The 20,613-nt window shown below is 39.1% G+C and overlaps 2 protein-coding genes across 9 annotated transcripts in view; one reads left to right on the plus strand and one right to left on the minus strand.

Moving 5' to 3' along the window:
• Positions 1 to 20,613, plus strand: part of FRY (FRY microtubule binding protein) — a 428,026-nt gene that overhangs the window by 359,749 nt on the left and 47,664 nt on the right. For all 8 annotated transcript variants that reach the window (XM_055317436.1, XM_055317438.1, XM_055317431.1 and 5 more), the window contains 9 exons: positions 2,398 to 2,585; positions 3,644 to 3,738; positions 4,989 to 5,596; positions 6,747 to 6,844; positions 7,233 to 7,403; positions 11,208 to 11,348; positions 13,471 to 13,650; positions 15,619 to 15,780; positions 16,987 to 17,061. In XM_055317436.1, the coding sequence (XP_055173411.1) occupies positions 2,398 to 2,585; positions 3,644 to 3,738; positions 4,989 to 5,596; positions 6,747 to 6,844; positions 7,233 to 7,403; positions 11,208 to 11,348; positions 13,471 to 13,650; positions 15,619 to 15,780; positions 16,987 to 17,061 (1,718 nt within the window). The remainder of the gene's footprint in view (positions 1 to 2,397; positions 2,586 to 3,643; positions 3,739 to 4,988; positions 5,597 to 6,746; positions 6,845 to 7,232; positions 7,404 to 11,207; positions 11,349 to 13,470; positions 13,651 to 15,618; positions 15,781 to 16,986; positions 17,062 to 20,613) is intronic.
• The window catches only part of ZAR1L (zygote arrest 1 like), a 134,321-nt gene that overhangs the window by 31,183 nt on the left and 82,525 nt on the right, over positions 1 to 20,613 (minus strand). The gene's annotated exons all lie outside the window — the stretch shown is intronic.

The following is a 20,613-nucleotide window of genomic DNA, read 5'->3' on the forward strand; positions in this document are numbered from 1 at the left end:
AAAAAACAGTATCTTGTGATCAAATGTTTTTAACTCTGAAAGTATTTGCTAATAATTCCTGTACCAATGATCATTCAGTATTCTGAACACAGTGTGATTCTTATTTACACTATCATAGCATCATGATGTTTAAGCCCTCAGCTGTATACCATTCAGATTCAGCTTGGCCTGGGCTGATTTGTGTGTGAAATCTAAATTTGATTCCCCAGCATGATGCAACAACTGTCCCTACCTTTTTCCCCCACATCAAGCTGGCCATATGAAAGATAGCTCACTGGCTTTCCCCATTGCTCTGATAATTAGCACATCTCACAATTGAAAACATTCCAGATTAGCCACATCTCTTCTCAGTATCAGAGGGTGCTTTTGAAAAAACAAAAAATACTGCTAAACTAACATGAAAAACTCATTTCAGAAAGAGGATTGACATTTCTTGTTTTGAGTTTCTCCTTTGGAATGTTTTTGGAATATTAAGACCTTTTCTATCGGTATTTCCCTCACTTAAAGTCATTTAATAATTGAAAGGAACCCAAAGGAAGAAATGTATATTGTTTGTGTGTAAGACATTAATTTGTCTAAAACTTCTGATTATATGAAGATAAGAAAAATGAGAAAACACACGAATCCCTTTACTGTGTCCTTAGAGGGTGCTGGTTTCCCCGTACAGCCCTGCTTTCTGCCATTTCCACTGTAGCACAATACATGTGTTTATGGAAACGCTGTATTAGTCAGGGTAGCATAGCTGGTATAAAACACAACCCCCAAAATTCAGAGGCTTAACACAGGAAAAGGTTACTTCTGAATCACATAATGAATCAGTGTAGTTGTTTTTCCAGTGGCCTTCCATATGGCGCTTCAAAGACTCTCCAACCTGTGGGTCTGTCACCCGCATCACCCCTGTCACTCCCGTTGCTCAGCGGCCTCTCCTCAACCCTCCTCATCTAGCCAGCCAGTGGAGGAAGAGCATGAGTGGAGAATGACTCCGGAGGAATTTCCAGCATGCCAGGCTCAAACATGGCATCCAATGCTTCTTCCCACATTCCACTGGCCAGAACTCAGACGTGAGGTCACACCTAACCTCAGGAAAGCCTGGGAAATGCAGGGTGCTGTGTGACACATCAAATAGCCTTTCTTTAAGGACATTGTCAGAGTTGTACTGGTGCTCTAGAGTCCTGCAAGGATAGTTCTAGCCCTTCAGGCCTATTGTGATTTAATTAAGTTTTTGTTAATCAACAGAGGTCCTGACCCCACACGTAATAAAATTAAGTAGGAAAATAAAATAAAGGTAACAAATTCTGTTTTAAAATATCCATTCAAAAATTGTGAACTGCCTGTATGGGTTTAATCCTGTATTTACTACCCTGAATATACACACCTAAGTCCATTTTTCAGGACTCTGTTTGCTCTGCAGGAACATTTTCTTATATAGTCTATAGGTCCCTAGGGTCAAACAGCCAGGCAGCAGCTAAGAACAATGACATTAAATTATCCCTCCTGATTCATTTTTATGTGATGATCAAATATACCACAGAGCCCTCTAGATCACAGAGATAGTCAAAATCACTATTTTCATCATGTCCTCTGACTTTGTAGTCAGATTTCCTCCTGCAGAGAGACATAGCAGAGAGTACAGATCGTGGCCCAGAACTCAATCATGCACTTTGCCTTACATTTTTATTTCCATCTGATTCAAGTGGTTTTCTGATGACTAAGATGACCTTCATGCTATTGGAAGAACCTATATTCAGACTAGAGTTTAAACGATGGCTGCCTACTTGGCAACACTTACATTTCAATATCTGCATGTTTATAGACTACTCTGAAGAGCGATGACTTTGATATGGGCTTTGGTTGTGTTTTGAGTTGACTAGATCCACTAACAGCTTTCTTCTACGTACACAAGTACTCTGAAAACTTGGTCATAACAAATTCTCTCATGAAAACTGGACTGAAAGTATTCCCTGCAAAAAGTAGTTCAGAAGAACAATGTAGAAAAAATAGCAGTGCAATAAACAAAAAGACATTTGTAAGTCGATATTATGTATCAGACACCATACTAAGCATGTTTTAAATTGTTGAATTTCCACAACTCTAGGAGATAGATACTATGATTCTCCAGTTAAAAATAAGAAAACAGGCTCATAGAGAATACGTTTCTTTCCCAGAGTCCCAAAACCCCTTGTTCAAAACCAGGACCATCTTGCTCTAAAACTTTGGATTCTTTCTACTACACTATGCCTCTTTAAGATCTATCCAAATTTGGTGGGGTTTTATTTTGTTTTATTTTAAAATGGACAATATCACCAGGAGGCAGCTCTGTGCAGGTGGCCTGATTTGCATTGATGCCCCAGGTTTGCAGAGTACCGGTTGACCTACCTGTGGCCTCTTGGTGCTTAGGTTTCCATCTGGAGCAACACCTGAGTGAAGTTGCTTTGCAGACAGCCCTTGCAAGCTCCTCGAGGCACTATGCTGGACGGTCTTTCCAGATATTCCGGGCACTCAAGCAACCTCTGTCAGCACACGCCTTGTCTGATCTTCTCTCCAGACTAGTGGAGGTGATTGGAGAACATGGAGATGAGATTCAGGTATGGAAGGAAAGACCACTGAAGTCATTCTCATTCTTGCATGTCAAAGATGAGGCCTAACAGCTTCCTTTGAGCCTTCTTTCTCTTGCCAATTATCCCAACCATTTGGGAATATACAATTTATTTTTAAAAATTTTTAGAGGTTAGCTTTTTTATATTTACAAAAAATACTTCAAGGAGCATTGTTCTAGAAATCCAGTGGATATTGTTTTCTTGAGCCAACCACTGAAAAGCCCTTGGAGACTCCTTCTTGGTGGTTTTGTTGTTGGTTTGATTTGACAGAGAACTGAGGAATTATTTGTATTGTTTTGTCTTTTTGCCACCAACCTAGGATGCACTGATGCAGTCTCCCCACCTTGAGAAGGGATCTCTGTTGTATCTCTGCAAAGCATTACCCTTCTCTGTATAGCCAGCCTTCAGTACACTGAGAAGAGCTGAAGGAAGTAATGAAGAGTTAGGTACCACAAGAAGACTCTGTAGGTAGAGCCCAAGGCCTGGGGAGCAGATTGAAAGCAAAGAACATTGCTGGCTCTGTAGCTTGGGCCAAGCCCTTCTTTCCTTTGTTTTCCATTAGAAAAGTTAATTTATCCCAAGGGACCTGAACACCTCTTAACTCTAGCCTCTTTTCCTCTTTCTGGCCGTTGGATGTGCTTTTTTCAAAATGCCACTAAGGCCCAGCCTTTCTCATATCTAAATCTCTGGTCAGACATTGCCATTCTGCATTTCAAATGCCTACCATCCCCCTCAGCAAGGAGCCATGATTGTCCCTTTAACCTTGCCCTCCCCCTGTTGGATTTCAAATGAGATTAATCTGTTCAGGACCTCATATCTAAGAAAATAAATCTTTGTGATTACCTACTTACTATTAAGCTATCTGAATTTCCTAAATGGCCCTTAAAATTTGTTTTTAGACTCAGTAAGTTCAAGTAGCAATGACTGTCTAGCACTCAATGGTATTAACATTAGACTTGAATAAAGTTTGCTTTAATTAAATTTATCTTCAGGATGTGAACAGGAGTTTTGAGCAGTACAAAATGTTATCTTTGCATGTCTGACAGGGTTATGTAATGGAAGCACTCCTTACGTTGGAAGCTGCCGTGGATAACTTGTCTGACTGCTTGAAGAACAGTGATCTCTTAACGGTATTATCTCGGTGAGAAGCAGCTTAATGACTTTTGAAATCAAATATGCTGGACTGAATATTTGAGAGATACCTGGATTTGGGCAAAGTCCAAAGGAAAAATCTAGTTTTTGATGTTTGAAAAGTTTGGTACTTTTTCTTTAGTTAAAAAAAAAGTTATGGCACACTCATATATACACGTATAAGTATTTTTAAACATCGGGAAGATAGAGGAGAAATGCTATTTCTAAAAAATAGAAATATTTTGTTTTTTCACTTTTTGTTCTATATCTCTGAGTACTTTTTCAAATTTTATATAATAGCTATCCTACTTTTTGCATTGTAGATAGAAACCAAAACTAAATATTATTTTTTGAATGAATATCTACAAAACTCATCTGAACCTGCACTATAAAAACAGCTGGAATTAATGTTGATTTTACTTGAATAAATTCCTATCTTAGATCTTTCTTTTTTATTTTTGTTCCTTTGCTCCTGCCAATGTTTAATTACCCATTTCAAATCATTCACAATTTTGTATTCTGCTTATATAATTGAGCTCATTTTGCTTGAAATTGAGTCAGTAATGTTATCATAAATCACACTGAGCCTTGTTTCATTTTTAAGTTGAGCATTTTTTATGGATAGGTAATTTTAGTATGATTCCTAACATCATTCATATTTTTCTATATAAACCTACAGATTTATCTAAGTCAGTAAGAATTTAGCAAGAATGTTGATAAAGAGTTTTATCTATTCAGCCTGAAATGGGCTTAGAGATCATTCCTTGTAGATTTTTTATAAGCATAAAAAATTTCCTTTGATGCAGTTACTAACTTTTTTCTTTCTAGATAATATCCTTTTCATTTCTGTTCTTATCGGTCAGTTAATAGAATATTAAGCTTTGTGCCTATCAGGAATATTTTATTTCTAAATTACTCCTGCCCAAAGTCAAACAAAAAAATAAATGAATGATCAGTAAACTTTACCACCAACTGCTTGCTCTCCTTTAGCTTTTCAGTAAGTGTAAGTCACTATTAGGTTTGATTGTTGCTTTGTTGGTGAAGGTTCTCATTGTTTTGTTTTTTATAACTTTAAGTTTAGGAATAGAAAATTTATTCCTGTAGGTTTAAGGGTATGGGGAAAAAATAATAGATAGGATTGTTCCAAAGAATGATTTCTCTCCCTTACTGTTTGTCAGTGAATCTTAAAAGGACTGGCACTTTACTGAAGCATGTTGGCTTTCTGTTGAAATTTTTTTTATTTTTTATGTTTATACCCAGCTCTTCATCACCAGATTTAAGCTCTAGCACTAAACTAACAGCAAGCAGAAAGAGCACAGGACAACTAAATGTAAACCCTGGGACAGCCAGTGGCAACACCACAACCACAGAACGGAGCCGGCATCAAAGAAGCTTTTCTGTGCCCAAGAAGTTTGGAGTTGTTGACCGATCCTCAGACCCACCTAGAAGTGCCACCCTGGATAGAATTCAGGCTTGTACCCAGCAAGGCCTCTCCTCAAAAACCAGAAGTTCATCTTCCTTGAAGGACAGCCTCTCGGATCCGTCACACATAAATCATCCAACGAACTTATTAGCCACCATCTTTTGGGTCACAGTGGCCTTGATGGAATCAGATTTTGAGTTTGAATACCTAATGGCCTTAAGGCTGTTGAACAGACTACTGGCTCATATGCCGCTTGATAAAGTTGAGAACCGAGAAAAACTTGAGAAACTCCAGGCACAGCTGAAGTGGTCAGACTTCTCAGGGTTGCAGCAGCTGCTGCTCAAAGGATTCACCTCCCTCACCACCACTGACCTGACCCTGCAGCTTTTCAGTTTGCTCACACCAGTATCCAAAGTATCCATGGTGGATTCATCCCAGGCCATTGGTAAGGCCAACATCACTCATTCTCCTGAAGTTCTGGAAGTGGTTGTGTTTACATTTAGTGTAATAAGATAATGGGCTTCGTACTTTCAACAATTCTGTTTAGAAATGGTTCTTTGGGAATAGTGTCATTTCTTTCAAAACTATACATAATATAAATCTTAAAATTATTTAAATTGTAGAAGACATTTTTAAAGCAATAGCGTAAAAGGGGCAGAAGCAATATATTAGTTATTTCTTTGTGCTTTACAGATGAAATTGCAGACACTGTCAATTTATTCCATTATTCTTGTACAAATAAAACATTTTTGCTCTTTTTTTCTTAATTCCTAAATCTTTTTTGTTTTCTTACCTTTTTATCACCTCTTGAAAATTCTCTTGATTTCATCATTTTGAATGAAGCCAAATCACCAGCCATATTTTTAATACCATGGCATGGGGCCCAGACTTCTTTTCATGAAGGTAGAACTTAACATGATGGTACTAAGCCATTACTTAGCATTTTAAAAAGCCTGTTTGATACATTACATGAGTGAGACTTAAATTGGTTGGCCTATGTCTTCTCATACAAGCTTTTCTTAAAATATGGTTTTTGAGAGCTTGTTTGGAGGTTCTAGCAGGGGAGCGCAGCTACTCGTATACCCTTGACCGAAGAATGGTCCTCCTCTATCAGGGATGGTCGTCCTCTTTGACCGAGCACGCAGCTTCGGGAGGGACGCACATGGAGCGGTGAGGGAGGAAGGGGACACCCGCCTAGCCAGCCAGATCAGCCGAATCAACCCTGGCGATCAATGGGGTGACAGATGTCGCAGCCAGATCGCCCTCACATCCTAAAATATGGTTTTTTATAAAAGTTTTAAACCAGAGCTTCAGTTCCTTTTAATCTGCTTTTTAAAATCTGTGCCAGTCATCCTTTTCACAGTCCATAACAATACAGTCACTGTCTCAGAATTACAGATCTACTTCAGTGCCTCCTCTGTAACTGGTGTCATTGTGGTTGTACATTTTTTTCCTGGATTTTGTGTTAGACATAGTAAAACTGTTCAAAAGACTGCTTTTGCATCACCTTAGCATAAAATCTGCAATATCCTTCCTACTGTTAACAGTTAAAATGCACCATATTCAGTATGTCCACTGCATCTTCTCTGATCCAGGATTTCCACTGAACGTGTTGTGTCTCCTGCCCCAGCTGATCCAGCATTTTGAAAATCCCAATCAGTTTTGCAAGGATATAGCTGAAAGGATTGCTCAGGTATGATTTCTGGCTCCATACTCAGGCGGATCCATACAGGCCTTCAGGAAGGTCCAATGCTAAACAGAGATTGCCCCAAAAGGGAAATGAGTTTCACAAAACCTGAAAATCATAACTGATATGGCTGGTAATTTATATCTCTGAGTAGCTAATGCACATTGTCTTGTGGCTTCATTATTGATAAGACAAGTGGAAAGAATCTGTGAAAATCTTATTAGCTAATTATTAAGATAAGCACTTCTGCAGCTTGCAAAAAAAAAAAAAAAAGTATCAATATGTTTTCCAGATTCCAGAGCAAAATTGCAGGCATATCTTATAGCAAAATTGCTAACACATCTTCCTATTCATAAGGCTATTTTATCCCTAATTTATTATCTTCTCTTAAAAGGTGTGTTTGGAAGAGAAGAACCCCAAACTTTCCAATCTTGCACACGTCATGACCCTTTATAAAACACACAGCTACACGAGGGACTGTGCCACATGGGTCAATGTGGTCTGCCGATACCTTCATGAAGCATTTGCCGACATTACCTTGAATATGGTGACCTACCTGGCCGAGGTAAGCTCTTCAATTAAGGATAAGCCTATTATAGTTTTCATGGATAAAATATTTATATGGAATGGATAATCTCTTATCTTCATTTATTGTCTATTATATATTATCATAGATGCTGTATGGAATCATCTTAAATCCTCACAACAATTCAGTGATTCAAATACTATCATAACAAAGAATCTGAGGCCAAACCAGATGAAATAATCTGCCATATATGTTTAAAGTGGCAAAGCCAGTCTTTATACCTGTCTCAAAAACTTAAATTCCTTCTTTTTCCTATGCTAATGCTTGCCAGTACATTCCAGAAATGGGGAAATTTTATCCTAATTACTCCAGGTGTTCAAATCTTACTTAAAAAATTATTATGTGTGGGCACCCCCGGTGGCGCAGCGGTTTAGCGCCGCCTGCAGCTCGGGGTCTGATCCTGGACACCTAGGATTGAGTCCCGCGTCAGGCTCCCTGCATGGAGCCTGCTTCTCCCTCTGCCTGTGTCTCTGCCTCTCAGTCTCTCTCTCTCTCTGAATAAATAAATTTTTTAAAAAAATGCTTATTAAAAAAAAGTTATTATGTGGATTGATATGTTTAATGGTTGTTTGCTCTGAACTACTTAACAAAGCATATATTTAGAAGTAAACCTTTTATCTTCATCTTTAAGTTTGTTTTTAAAAATGGAAAGGGATTTTCATCCTTATACAAGTGTGTTTCTAGTACATTCATTCCAAGGCCCTGTGTCCATTGATGCTGGAAATACACAGCATATTGGACAAGTGATGAAATGTATTCTGTGTAGCACCTCGGGCCACTCACTACCTTAATACACAAGGTCATGAAATCTATGAGAGAAATGGTCTCAAACAGCCACCTTGGTTTAGCGTGTTCACCATTGCTTTTCCTTGGGGGACATGCATGCATACCTCTCGCTAGGGCCTTTTCAGAAGTGATGAGGACAGTACATTCTAACTTTTCTTATAGTTATGTCATGAGTACAGGGTGCGGATAGGTTAGAGAATCAATTATTCTCTGCAAGGCTCCGCAAGACTGCACCCTTGTACCTGGTAGAGAGGGTCCTTGCCCCATTTATCAACACTGATAGTTGATCTTGCAGGATTTTGATTTGCAATCTGGGTCAGCAAAACATAGCTGCATTCAGACTGTCAACAGCCAAGGGTTTTTCCACACCCCATCTTTGGCACTTTAAGGAGCCCCTCTTAAATGCCACCCTGTGGCTTTGGATAATCACCTTGGTCCCATCTGTCCCCACAAGAATTACTAAGAAACCACACACATACCTCAGCTCGTAAGAAGTACCAGATAACTGACACCAGTGCCCTTGCTTACAAAGGCAGATGATGACAATTTTAAAAGTGAAGCGTAAGCTAGCAAGAAGATAAGACTTGTTCGGATCACTAGACAAAAGTTTCAAAACTACAAATGGTATGTGGCAGATACACACATACATGTTATCCAGACAAAAAAGGAAGGAAGCACCGACACACACCACAACCTGGATGAACCTTGAAAACATTATGCCAAGTGGAAGAAGCCAGATGCAAAAGGACAAATATAATAGGATTCCATTTGTACGGGATACCTAGAATAGGCAAATCTGTAGAGATAGAAAGTGGAATAGTGATCCCTAGGGGTTGGGGACAGGGAGTAATGGGAACTTAACATTTTACAGTTAACAGTCTTTGTTTGGAATGATGAACAAATCCTGAAAATAAATAGTGGTGATGGTTACACAACAGTCCGAATGCACTTCATGCCACTGAACTGTACACTTAGCAGTGGTCAGAATGGCAAATTTATGTTATATACATCTTACCACAATGAAAATAAATAAATGAGAATGGATTACCTAATTTGTCCTCTTCAGGCTTTGTCACAAACTGTCACTGAAAATCTTATTATGAACCTAACTTCCCACCAAGCATAGTACATATTAACTCCTACTTCAGGTACTCATGTATTCTTTCAGGTGTTGGCCAGGCACATACGTATAATCTTAGGTAGCTATGATCAGTATTGCCTGTCAACCTGCTCTGTTCATGTGACATTAATTCTGTGTGTGTATTTTCATATGTTGGCATAGCTCATATAGTGTCACTTTCAACAACTGTGATTCTAACAGGTTATTGTAACCCAGTGTGCTTAAACATCTCCCCTGTTGCTTATATTCATAATTTTTTTTTCTATCACAAAGGGACCTTTTATGTAGACTTCTTATCAGATAATATCCAGGTTATTTCTTCTGGTGGTGTTTTCAAAAGTAACTTATCCAGGTTGAGGGCATGGGTACATGAATGTGTTTTATGGTTCTCTACACATTTGGGTAATTGGCCTTGACAGAGATTTCCCCTATTTACAATACTGCCAGCAGTGTATAAACCTGGTTTCCCACATCCTCGCTATATTTTATTATCCTTTTTATGCCTCTTTTCAGTTTTATATTCTTATTGTTTAAAACTTTAAAATTATTCCCTTTATGTATTTCCTTTCTAAGAATAGTGTTCATTTTCCCACACAATAGATTTGCATAATTGTTCATTTCCTTGTGTTTTAACTGCTCAGTTGTTTCCTTTGGCCTCTTTTGATGTGGAATTTGAACATTTATTTGAATTATCTCTATATTTCTTTGTTTGGAACAGTAACCTTTGATCATGATGTGTGTCACATAAATGTTCTCATTAGTTTGCTTTCTTCTTTGAAAATACTGTTGATACCATAGTATATGTCCATAAAAGAAAATTTGGTAGGTACAGAGAAGTGGGGGGAAAAAACAGGAGGGGGAGATAAGAAAAATCACCCAAAATAGTTATCTAGAGAGAAATACTGGTAGCATTTTGTTCAATTTCTTTCCATTGTTATTTCCATGTAACACCCACCCATTCACTTAGACTTTGACATCATCTATTATACAGAAATTGTATATCCTTCTTCCTTCACTATTTAGTATTATCTGATATCCTTTACTGTCTTTAAAAATGTCATTCTCTTGATTATGTGGTATTTCATCAGACAATTTAGCATAATTTTTTATCCATTTCCCTAGTGTTGAACATTTATACTGCTTATAGAGCTTTCTTGTTTAGTTTTTTTTGTGGGTGTCTTACCATTAAAAATAATGCTTTGGTGAAATCTCACATATAAATCTTAGTGTCTATCTCTAGGTTTGGAAAAGTTCCTAGAAGTATAATCACTATTTCAAAAGACATAAACTGTTTTTAGTACTCTTGATGTCAATTGCCGAATTATCCAAGTTACTCCCCACCAATACTGACTGTTATCACTTGGGAAACCTTGCCAGCTTGATAACTAATAACTTGTGCCTTTTGTCTTAATTTGTAATTTTCAATAATTAGTGGTATTTGGTGCTTTCCTTTTGAGATTTATTTTGTGTGTATTCCATTTATGAATATTGTATCTATATATTCAGGTGTACTTACATTGCATTTGGTTTTTTTTAATTTTTTGAGATTTTATTTATTTATTAGAGAGAGAGTACAAGCGAGCATGAGTAGGGGACAAGGGGAGGGGCAGAGGGAGAGGGAGAGACAGGCTCCCTGCTGAGTGCTCAATCCCAGGACCCTGGGGATCATGACCCAAGCCGGAGGCAGATGCTTAACCAATTGAGCCATCCAGGTACCCTACATTACCCTTAATGATATCTTCATTTCTTTAGTGGTTAGGATTTTCCATTCCTTTCTAAGGAAAAATGCAATCATAAAGGTGTTGGGAGACACTGGTCCTTCTGTATGAAAAGGCGGGTGTCACACACCAACTGACACTGTACCTTGTCTCCCACAGCTGCTGGAGAAGGGTCTCCCCAGTATGCAGCAGCCCCTCCTCCAGGTGATCTACAGTCTCCTCAGCTACATGGACTTGTCAGTCGTCCCTGTAAAGCAGTTTAATGTGGAAGTTCTGAAGACCATTGAAAAATATGTGCAAGTGAGTATCTGGATGACTTCACTTATGAACAAGGATGTTTCCAGAGAGTCATTCTAGAAAGACTGGAGATTTGTAGCTTGTACTTGGCTGCAAAGTTATCAGGGTGCCAGGCTGCACATTCATTTATTGGCATCCTTAACCCACTGAGAGCAGTCATTTGTGGTGGTTGACCACACCCCAAGTGGTACAGTAAGAAGAAAGACAGGACAAGCTCTGGTGCATTTCTGAGCCCTCAACGGATGTGTTTCTGCCTCTTGGGGCCTACAGACTGGGTATTAAAAGCAAACACCTGGCTGGGAGGGGCCAGCAGGGTTGAATCTGTAGTGTCCTATTTCAAAGAAGGAGAAGAGAGAAGGAACTTAGGTGTGCTAGGTTGTAGGCCAGGTGTTTCCACATGCAAAGTGTTAATTCAGGGGTTAAAATGATCCCTTTAGAGTTGAGAGAAGTCAGGTTAAACAACTTGCATAAATGTGTTGAAAATACTACAAAAAAACAAATGCAGGGGTGTACTCTGTGAGTTGCAGACTTCAAGAGCAGATGCTAGATTCTATCTGGTTAAAATCATCCACAAAGCCATACAGTGTAAATTAGATATTTTTTCCCTGTTGTCACTTCAACATCACATTGCTTGCAGAAATTATTTACTGCTAAATATGATTCCAAGCCTTTTTTAGTTTCTATTTTGTGAATTGCATTTCTCCAAAAATCATTTATGCAGGTAGTAAGCATTCAGTAACACTTTCTCACTTCACGGAAGTCCTGGGAGCCAGGGGTTCGGTTCACATTTTTCTACAAATCATGTGCCCTTGATCAAAAGAAAAAAATTGTTTTACTAGGCTGCCTATTCTCACTCAGGCCTGTGGGCTATCTCTGTTATTCGATATCTTATCTTGAATGATGGCTAATTCCACATTCAAATCATGACCTCCCTTGTACAGAATTTAACAGTGAAGGAAATATGGTTTATTTCATGTGCTCTTATTCCAAAGGCTGGGTAAATAATAATAATAACTTTTATCAAGTTAACTTATCTATGCTCAGTATTTTTGTGGGAGAAGCCCAGTTGGCCTGGGATTTGTCAGGGAGACAAAGATTCCAAAACAAAGTGAGTCTTTTAGGAAAAGTAGGCCTGTAATAAGCCAATAAGGAGAGGAAGGGCATTCCAGGACAGGGAATAGCATAAGTAAAGACACAATGGCAAAGAGAGCTTGCCTAGTGTGAAGATCTCCAGGGGCAGCCTGGGGTGGGGGATATTACTCCTGTAGGCTGTGCTTAAAGAGTGTGGACTCCACCATGCCCACCAGAGGGAGCCCTTGAAGAAATTTAGGCAGGGAAGGGGCATGGTCTGAAGAGTTCTAGAAAGATCACTGTAGTTGGGGTGGGTATGCTGGACTTCAGTAGAGGCCGCAAGCCAGGAGACCAGTTGAGAGGACATTGAAATAGTCCAGGCAGAGGCCAGAGAGGATTCAGCTGATCCAGTGCCAGCAGGAATACAGAAGATGAAAAGATGGGAGCTAACCATGCCTCCCAGAGTCCTGGGTTAGATCATGAGGAAGGTATGAAGTGAGAAGAGGAGCCCAGGGAGCAAAGGAAGCAGAGGAGTCAGAAAAGTAGGAGCAAAACTAAGGAAGACTGGAAGCTGGAATCAGGGAGAGTTTTGAGAAAGAGTGAGTGGTCAATAGCATAAATGCATTGGGGATTGTTTTTGTTCAAATGGAGGAGGCACCTTATTGGCAAAAATGGTACCTTGTCATTTTAAACTTCTGTTTATTTGAATATGGACAGAATTTGCTATTTTTTTATTTGCTTATTTCCTAAATGTATCCCCTCTTACATATAAATTGTATTTTTGTGTCATTCGCCTTTTACGTAAGATAGAATTTGCAGCACTGTTTTCCATCAGGGAATTCTGACTAGTCGTGAGAAGTTTCAGGAGCTGGGTCTTACACACAACTGATGAATCACTGAACTCTACCTCTGAAACGAATAAAACACTGTATGATAATTAATTGAATTTAAATGTTTTTTTAAAAAGGTTCAGTTGCTAGCAGTAGACTCGTTTTTTGTTTTTTGTTTTTTTAATGAAATTTTTTCTGATCATTGAATGTTTTATTCCCTTCAGAGTGTTCACTGGAGAGAAGCTTTGAATATCCTGAAGCTGGTAGTGTCACGATCTGCCAGCCTCGTTTTACCTTCCTATCAGCACAGTGACCTCTCAAAGATAGAAATACATCGAGTGTGGACCAGTGCCTCTAAGGAATTACCTGGAAAAACCCTAGACTTTCACTTCGATATTTCAGAGGTATGTTATCTGTTTCTGTCAACCTTAGTAGGGAGAATTAATAGCAAAGATCACAACTAGTTGCCTGGGAAAGAGACACTTATTTTATGTTTATTTCAAACTAAGTTTTCTAAGGCCTAAATTAGGTTGTTTTTTTAAGAACACATTAAGTGTCATATTCATTAGGGCTCTCAGTTGACAGCCTCTAAAAACAGAAGTGAGCACCCGTTATTTTTTAAAGGATTTTTTTAAAAGATAACTTTAAAACAGAATGATCTTAAGCATGTTTAAAGCATGACCTTCACTCCTTCTTTACCCAACAGTGTCATGTCCTATCTTTATATCCACAACTTTGCTGTCCAAACTCCCAGCCAGACCAGCAAATGACTGAGATTGACAGGAATACAGAATCTGCCTTTACAGTTGCTTCCCCAAACCATGCTGCTTTTTAAACCAGTACAATTATCTAAGGTCTTGCCTCGAGGGAGAAGGGAGGGAGGAGGGAAGGAACCAGTGAACCAAACTAAAGAGTCAGGGAGAGAAGAGGGGGCAGAAAGTAGCCAGGTCTACCCGCTGCTGCGTGAATGGACATTTGGGAGGCCTGTACTTAGTCTAAGATGTGCAAATACTTTACTTTCCTGTCTCGTGTACCCCATACCCCATAACCTCACCAAAGCAGAAACTACTTTCTGTCCATTTTGTAACCATGGTCTGGTACAGTGTCTGGTACAAGAACGGTACTTAACAAATATTCTTCAGAACTGCTGAATGAATAAATTCACTGAAATAATAAACCAGATCTGGTTATGTGAAACTTATTTGCTCTATTAAGTAGGTTGTAGCCAGGTTGGGTTACTTCACACAACGGTCTCATTGCCCCTTCAGTACCAAGGTTGAGATACTCTTTTGCTGCCCTCGTGATTCCTGCATCTGTATTTAGTATGTATATGATATTAAGGTATCCAATCAATTATTTTTTAAATTTTTAACATTTTTTTACATTGCTGAAGGGAAAAGCTACTTTTATTCCTTGACTGAAGTCAGTTCTGTTCGAAAGGGGCACAGAAAAGAAGCAGCCAGTCGGCTGCACACCCCAGGAACCAAGCTGCTCCAGAATAAAAAGCTGGAGAACCAGATGAAGAATTTCCAACTGGTGTCTGCCACCTGGGGATAGAGGAGCAGGCCCACAAACAGGGTTCTGCAGCAAGGCTGACTACCCAGCCACCACACACCAGCATGAGAAAGGAATTCTCGGGAAATAAACTTCTAAAGTGTTGCCCAAGTACCTGGCCATGAATTCACTCATTTAAATAACTGAAAAGGGGCAGCCCCGGTGGCCCAGCGGTTTAGCGTCACCTTCGGCCCACGGGTGTGATCCTGGAGACCCAGGAGATTGAGTCCCACGTTGGGCTTCCTGCATGGAGCCTGCTTCTCTCTCTGCCTGTATCTCTGCCTCTCTCTCTCTCTCTCTCTCTCTCTCTCTCTCTCTCTCTCTGTCTCTCATGAATAAATAAATAAAATCTATAAATAAATAAATAAATAAATAAATAAATAAATAAATAAATACTGAAAAGATATAACCAATTTAAATGAGTTTTTAAATAACTGAGATTTAAAGGTTGGGAAGAAGGAAGGAACTCTGGTCTCTGGTTATAACGATAAGGAATTCTTTTAAGCTCAAATATCTGAAAACTATTTGCTTTCCTGAATGTTTTGCTTCTAATCTTTATCAGTGGTTTCTAGAGTATGTTTAAGAACAAGCAATTTGATTTGTTTTCAGCTGCTATCGAGGGTAGGAAAATGTTGAAGATGTAAAATGATTTAGAATGTGTTTGAACGTCAGGAAAATGAGCCTACTTATGACACTGAACTTGTCTAAGTTTTAATCAAATAAGCAGGGCTTGGCTGCTGCTGGGTAGAGTGCTCCCATAGTACACAGAACTATCAAACAGATAGAACATGAACTTTTGTATTCCTTTTTTTGTCAAGACACCAATCATCGGGAGGCGATACGATGAGCTACAGAACTCTTCTGGACGGGATGGGAAGCCCAGGGCCATGGCCGTTACCAGGAGCACATCCTCTACTTCATCAGGCTCCAATTCCAATGTTCTTGTTCCTGTAAGCTGGAAAAGGCCTCAGTATTCTCAGGTATAGAATTCTAGACTTCCAGGATTGGAAAGGAGTTCAGGGGGACCTATCGAGCCCAAATGCCCACGTGATAAGGGTTTCCTCCAGCACCATCCTGACGTTGCCCATATTCTGGGCATCAACACTTCAGTGATGAGGATCTCATGGCATTCCAAAGGAACCTAGTTTATCTTGGAACAGCTCATTACATTGAGTTGAAGTCTGACATTTGCTGCCTCAGCCTATTGGTCCTAGTTCTCTTAAGACTTAGATGAAATGAGACCTCTCTTACACATGGCAGCCCTTCAAATGGATAAAGAAACCCCACCCTCTCTGCCACTCATCCAAATGAGTTCTCTTTTCTCCAAACAATGCATCCTTAGTTCTCCCAACCAGTTCTACATGATAGGGCTGCACAAGAATACAGAATCTGCCTTTACAGTTGCTTCCTCAAGCCACACTGCTTTTTCAACTAGTAAAATTGTCTAAATTCTTACATTGATGGAGAGGGAAGGAAGGAGGGAAGAGATTTGCAAATGTGCTAAGGAGTCAGGAAGAAAAAAGAGGGTAGAAAGTAGTCAGATCTACCTGCTGCTCCATGAATGGACATCTGGGAGGCCTGCGCTTAGTCTAAGATGTACAAATGCTTTGCTTTCCAGTAGCCCTTCTGACTGCTGTCTCCTAGGCACACACTCCATTCATGGTGTCCATGGACAGTCTGAGGAAAATAGATTTGTGTTAGAACATAGTAGATTTAATGTAGGTATGAGGAAAGCATTTCTAATGCTGAAAGTTGTAACAGACAAGAAAAGATTATCAAGGGGAGTCATGAGTATCTGCTGAAGAACCCAGGGGCTGATTTTCACCCCCTTCCCTGGGAAAGCTTAGATCAACACTGTCCAGTAGAAACACAAAGTGTGCCTCATTTTAAACTTTCTAATGGTCACTTTAAAAAAAATTAAAAAGAAACAGGTAAAAATCATTTTAATAACATTTTATTTAACTAATATATTTCATATTATTTCCATGTGCAGCCAATATCTTGCAATTATTAATGAGATATTTTGCATTCCTTTTTCATACCAAGTCTCTGTGTATTTTACATCTCAGTTCTCACTGGCCACATTCCAGGGACCATAGTCTTATGTGGCTAATGGCTTACAGTATTGGAGCAGATTTGATCACAGGACCCCGTGATTAAAATGTGTTTGTGTGTCTCTTTTCCAGAAGAGAACAAAAGAGAAGTTGGTGCACGTCCTTTCTCTGTGTGGCCAAGAAGTAGGATTAAGCAAAAATCCATCAGTAAGTTCTGTCATGTATCATGTTTATGTTGGTACCATATCTTTTTTTACCTTTGATCTCTTTTAGCTTTAAAGAAGTCTGCTGTGAATTATAGGTATGATATCCACCATCTAGATCAAACCCATACATTATTTCTCTCCACCCTATGCTTTTTAACGTCCTTTAGTTCAGAAACAATGAATGATTTTGTTGCTCTAGTTTCTGCAAATATTTTCCTTGTTTAATATTTCTTGAATTTTTTATAAATATGCCCAGACATCCTTAAAATATGTATACATCATTCTCTCCTGCACTACCATATTTAATATACATTCCTTTGCAGTGTAATTTTGCTCTGTGTATGCATACCTCTTCCTGTGATGTCATTGTTTTACTTATGCACAATAGGGATGGAAATAATGATATATCATTATGGGGTTTTTCTCTTTTAAACATCCACTGGTGTTACAGTTAAAACAACAACATGCCATTGGGCTTTAGAATAAATGAATAATCACAGTATTAGAATTTAGCTTCTGAAGCTTTTAAATAATTTAGAAAATTCAAGTTGTCTGGGAGTCTGTTGTAGCAAAAGGAAAAAAAATCTCAGGGTCTAGTTTCACGGGGTATTTTTATTTTGTCTATATCTCAGCATCTTTGTGTCTTTGTTACCAACAAAAAAACTAAATAGCAAACTAAATAATTTCCCAAATCGATTAAGAATTAGCAAAGAGTTGTTCTGGGAAGCTGTCTTTCCAATCTCAAAATGAATCTACTAGTGTAATTCATGAGCAGGTGAAATGTTAGAGGCTCATATATATTCACTCAAGTGCAGATTAGTGTTTCATATCGTTGGGGAAATGTGCCCCAGCCAGCCAGCAGCTGAGCTCGGCTTCCACCGAAGTCACCTTTTTCATGTTATTGATCAGTTAAGGTTTGTTACTGCTCCCATGACATTACATAGCGGGGAGGGAACAAGGCAATAGTAGCAGGGGCAGAGGGAGGAAGGGGAACAAGGGCACTTTGCCTCTGCAGGGCAGCTTTCCAGAGAGGGCCATCTCCTACTGCCATTCTGGCTGGTACTTCCTGCTCAGATCCAAACTGCCTGCTTTCTGTGCTGAGGCTCTTGTAGCTACAAATGTTTATCTGGAGCATGCTACAGATAGGAGACACACCACTGACTGGGAAAAGGAGCCTCCAACTGAGGAAATCTGAATTCTAGCCCCATCTCTTATGAACTAGCTGCCTGGCTCTCGGTGCTGTTCCCCTCATAGAGCCATTTGCAATCCCTGTTCAAACTGTGTGTCATGGACCATTTTATGAGAATGTAATGCAAATCACAGGACTATTCTCAAACACTGGTAGAAAAAAAGTATACTTAAAACCTATTCGGAAAAAAAAAAAAAACCTATTCGGGATGCCTGGGGGCACAGTGGTTGAGCATCTGCCTTCAGCTCAGGTCATGGTCCCCATGTCCTGGAATCAAGTCCTGCATTGGGCTCCCCACTGGGAGCCTGCTTCTCCCTCTGCCTATGTCTGTCCCTCTCTCTCTGTGTCTCTCATGAATGAATGAATGGATGAATGAATGAATGAATGAATAAATAAATAAATAAATAAATAAAATCTTTTAAAAAATAAAAATAAAACCTATTCATTCTTTTTTACTTTTGAGAGATACTTGTTATACTAAATGCATATAAATGATTTGCTTACTTTTCAAGGAAGACCAGACAATATAATGGTTAAGAAAATCATATTGGTCACTTTATTTAATATCAGTCTGTGTGGAGTAGACCACATACTGGGTCACAAATCGGGTCTGAACCAATACCAAAAGATTGGGATCATCCCCTGCATATTCTCAGACCATAATGCCTTGAAATTAGAACTAAATCACAACAAGAAGTTTGGAGGTTCTCAAACACATGGAGGTTAAGGACCATCCTGCTAAAAGATGAAAGGGTCAACCAGGAAATTAAGGAAGAATGAAAAAGATTCATGGAAAATAGTGAGAATGAAGATACAAGCGTTCAAAATCTTTGGGATGCAGCAAAAGCAGTCCTAAGGGGGAAATACATCGCAATACAAGCATCCATTCAAAAACTGGAAGGAACTCAAATACAAAAGCTAACCTCACACATAAAGGAGCTAGAGAAAAAACAGCAAATAGATCCTACACCCAGAAGAAGAAGTTAATAAAGATTCGAGCAAACTCAACGAAATCGAGACCAGAAGAACTGTGGAACAGATCAACAGAACCAGGAGTTGGTTCTTTGAAAGAATTAATAAGATAGATAAACCATTAGCCAGCCTTATTAAAAAGAAGAGAGAGAAGACTCAAATTAATAAAATCATGAATGAGAAAGGAGAGATCACTACCAACACCAAGGAAATACAAACGATTTTAAAAACATATTATGAACAGCTCTACGCCAATAAATTAGGCAATCTAGAAGAAATGGACGCATTCCTAGAAAGCCACAAACTACCAAAACTGGAACAGGAAAAAAATAGAAAACCTGAACAGGCCAATAACCAGGGAGGAAATTGAAGCAGTCATCAAAAACCTCCCAAGACACAAAAGTCCAGGGCCAGATGGCTTCCCAGGGGAATTCTATCAAACGTTTAAAGAAGAAATCATACCTATTCTACTAAAGCTGTTTGGAAAGATAGAAAGAGATGGAGTACTTCCAAATTCGTTCTATGAGGCCAGCATCACCTTAATTCCAAAACCAGACAAAGACCCCACCAAAAAGGAGAATTACAGACCAATATCCCTGATGAACATGGATGCAAAAATTCTCAACAAGATACTAGCCAATAGGATCCAACAGTACATTAAGAAAATTATTCACCATGACCAAGTAGGATTTATCCCCGGGACACAAGGCTGGTTCAACACTTGTAAAACAATCAACGTGATTCATCATATCAGCAAGAGAAAAACCAAGAACCATATGATCCTCTCATTAGATGCTGAGAAAGCATGTGACAAAATACAGCATCCATTCCTGATCAAAACTTCAGAGTGTAGGGACAGAGGGAACATTCCTCAACATCTTAAAAGCCATCTACAAAAAGCCCACAGCAAATACCATTCTCAATGGGGAAGCACTGGGAGCCTTTCCCCTAAGATCAGGAACAAGACAGGGATGTCCACTCTCACCACTGCTATTCAACATAGTACTGGAAGTCCCAGCCTCAGCAATCAGGCAACAAAAAGACATTAAAGGCATTCAAATTGGCAAAGAAGAAGTCAAACTCTCCCTCTTTGCCGATGACATGATACTCTACATAGAAAACCCAAAAGCCTCCACCCCAAGATTGCTAGAACTCATACAGCAGTTTGGTAGCATGGCAGGATACAAAATCAATGCCCAGAAATCAGTGGCATTTCTATACACTAACAATGAGACTGAAGAAAGAGAAATTAAGGAGTCAATCCCATTTACAATTGCACCCAAAAGCATAAGATACCTAGGAATAAATCTAACCAAAGAGGTAAAGGATCTATACCCTAAAAACTATAGAACACTTCTGAAAGAAATTGAGGAAGACACAAAGAGATGGGAA

This window comes from Nyctereutes procyonoides, unplaced genomic scaffold, assembly GCF_905146905.1.
Source record: "Nyctereutes procyonoides isolate TBG_1078 unplaced genomic scaffold, NYPRO_anot_genome, whole genome shotgun sequence".
Taxonomy (NCBI): Eukaryota; Metazoa; Chordata; class Mammalia; order Carnivora; family Canidae; genus Nyctereutes; species Nyctereutes procyonoides.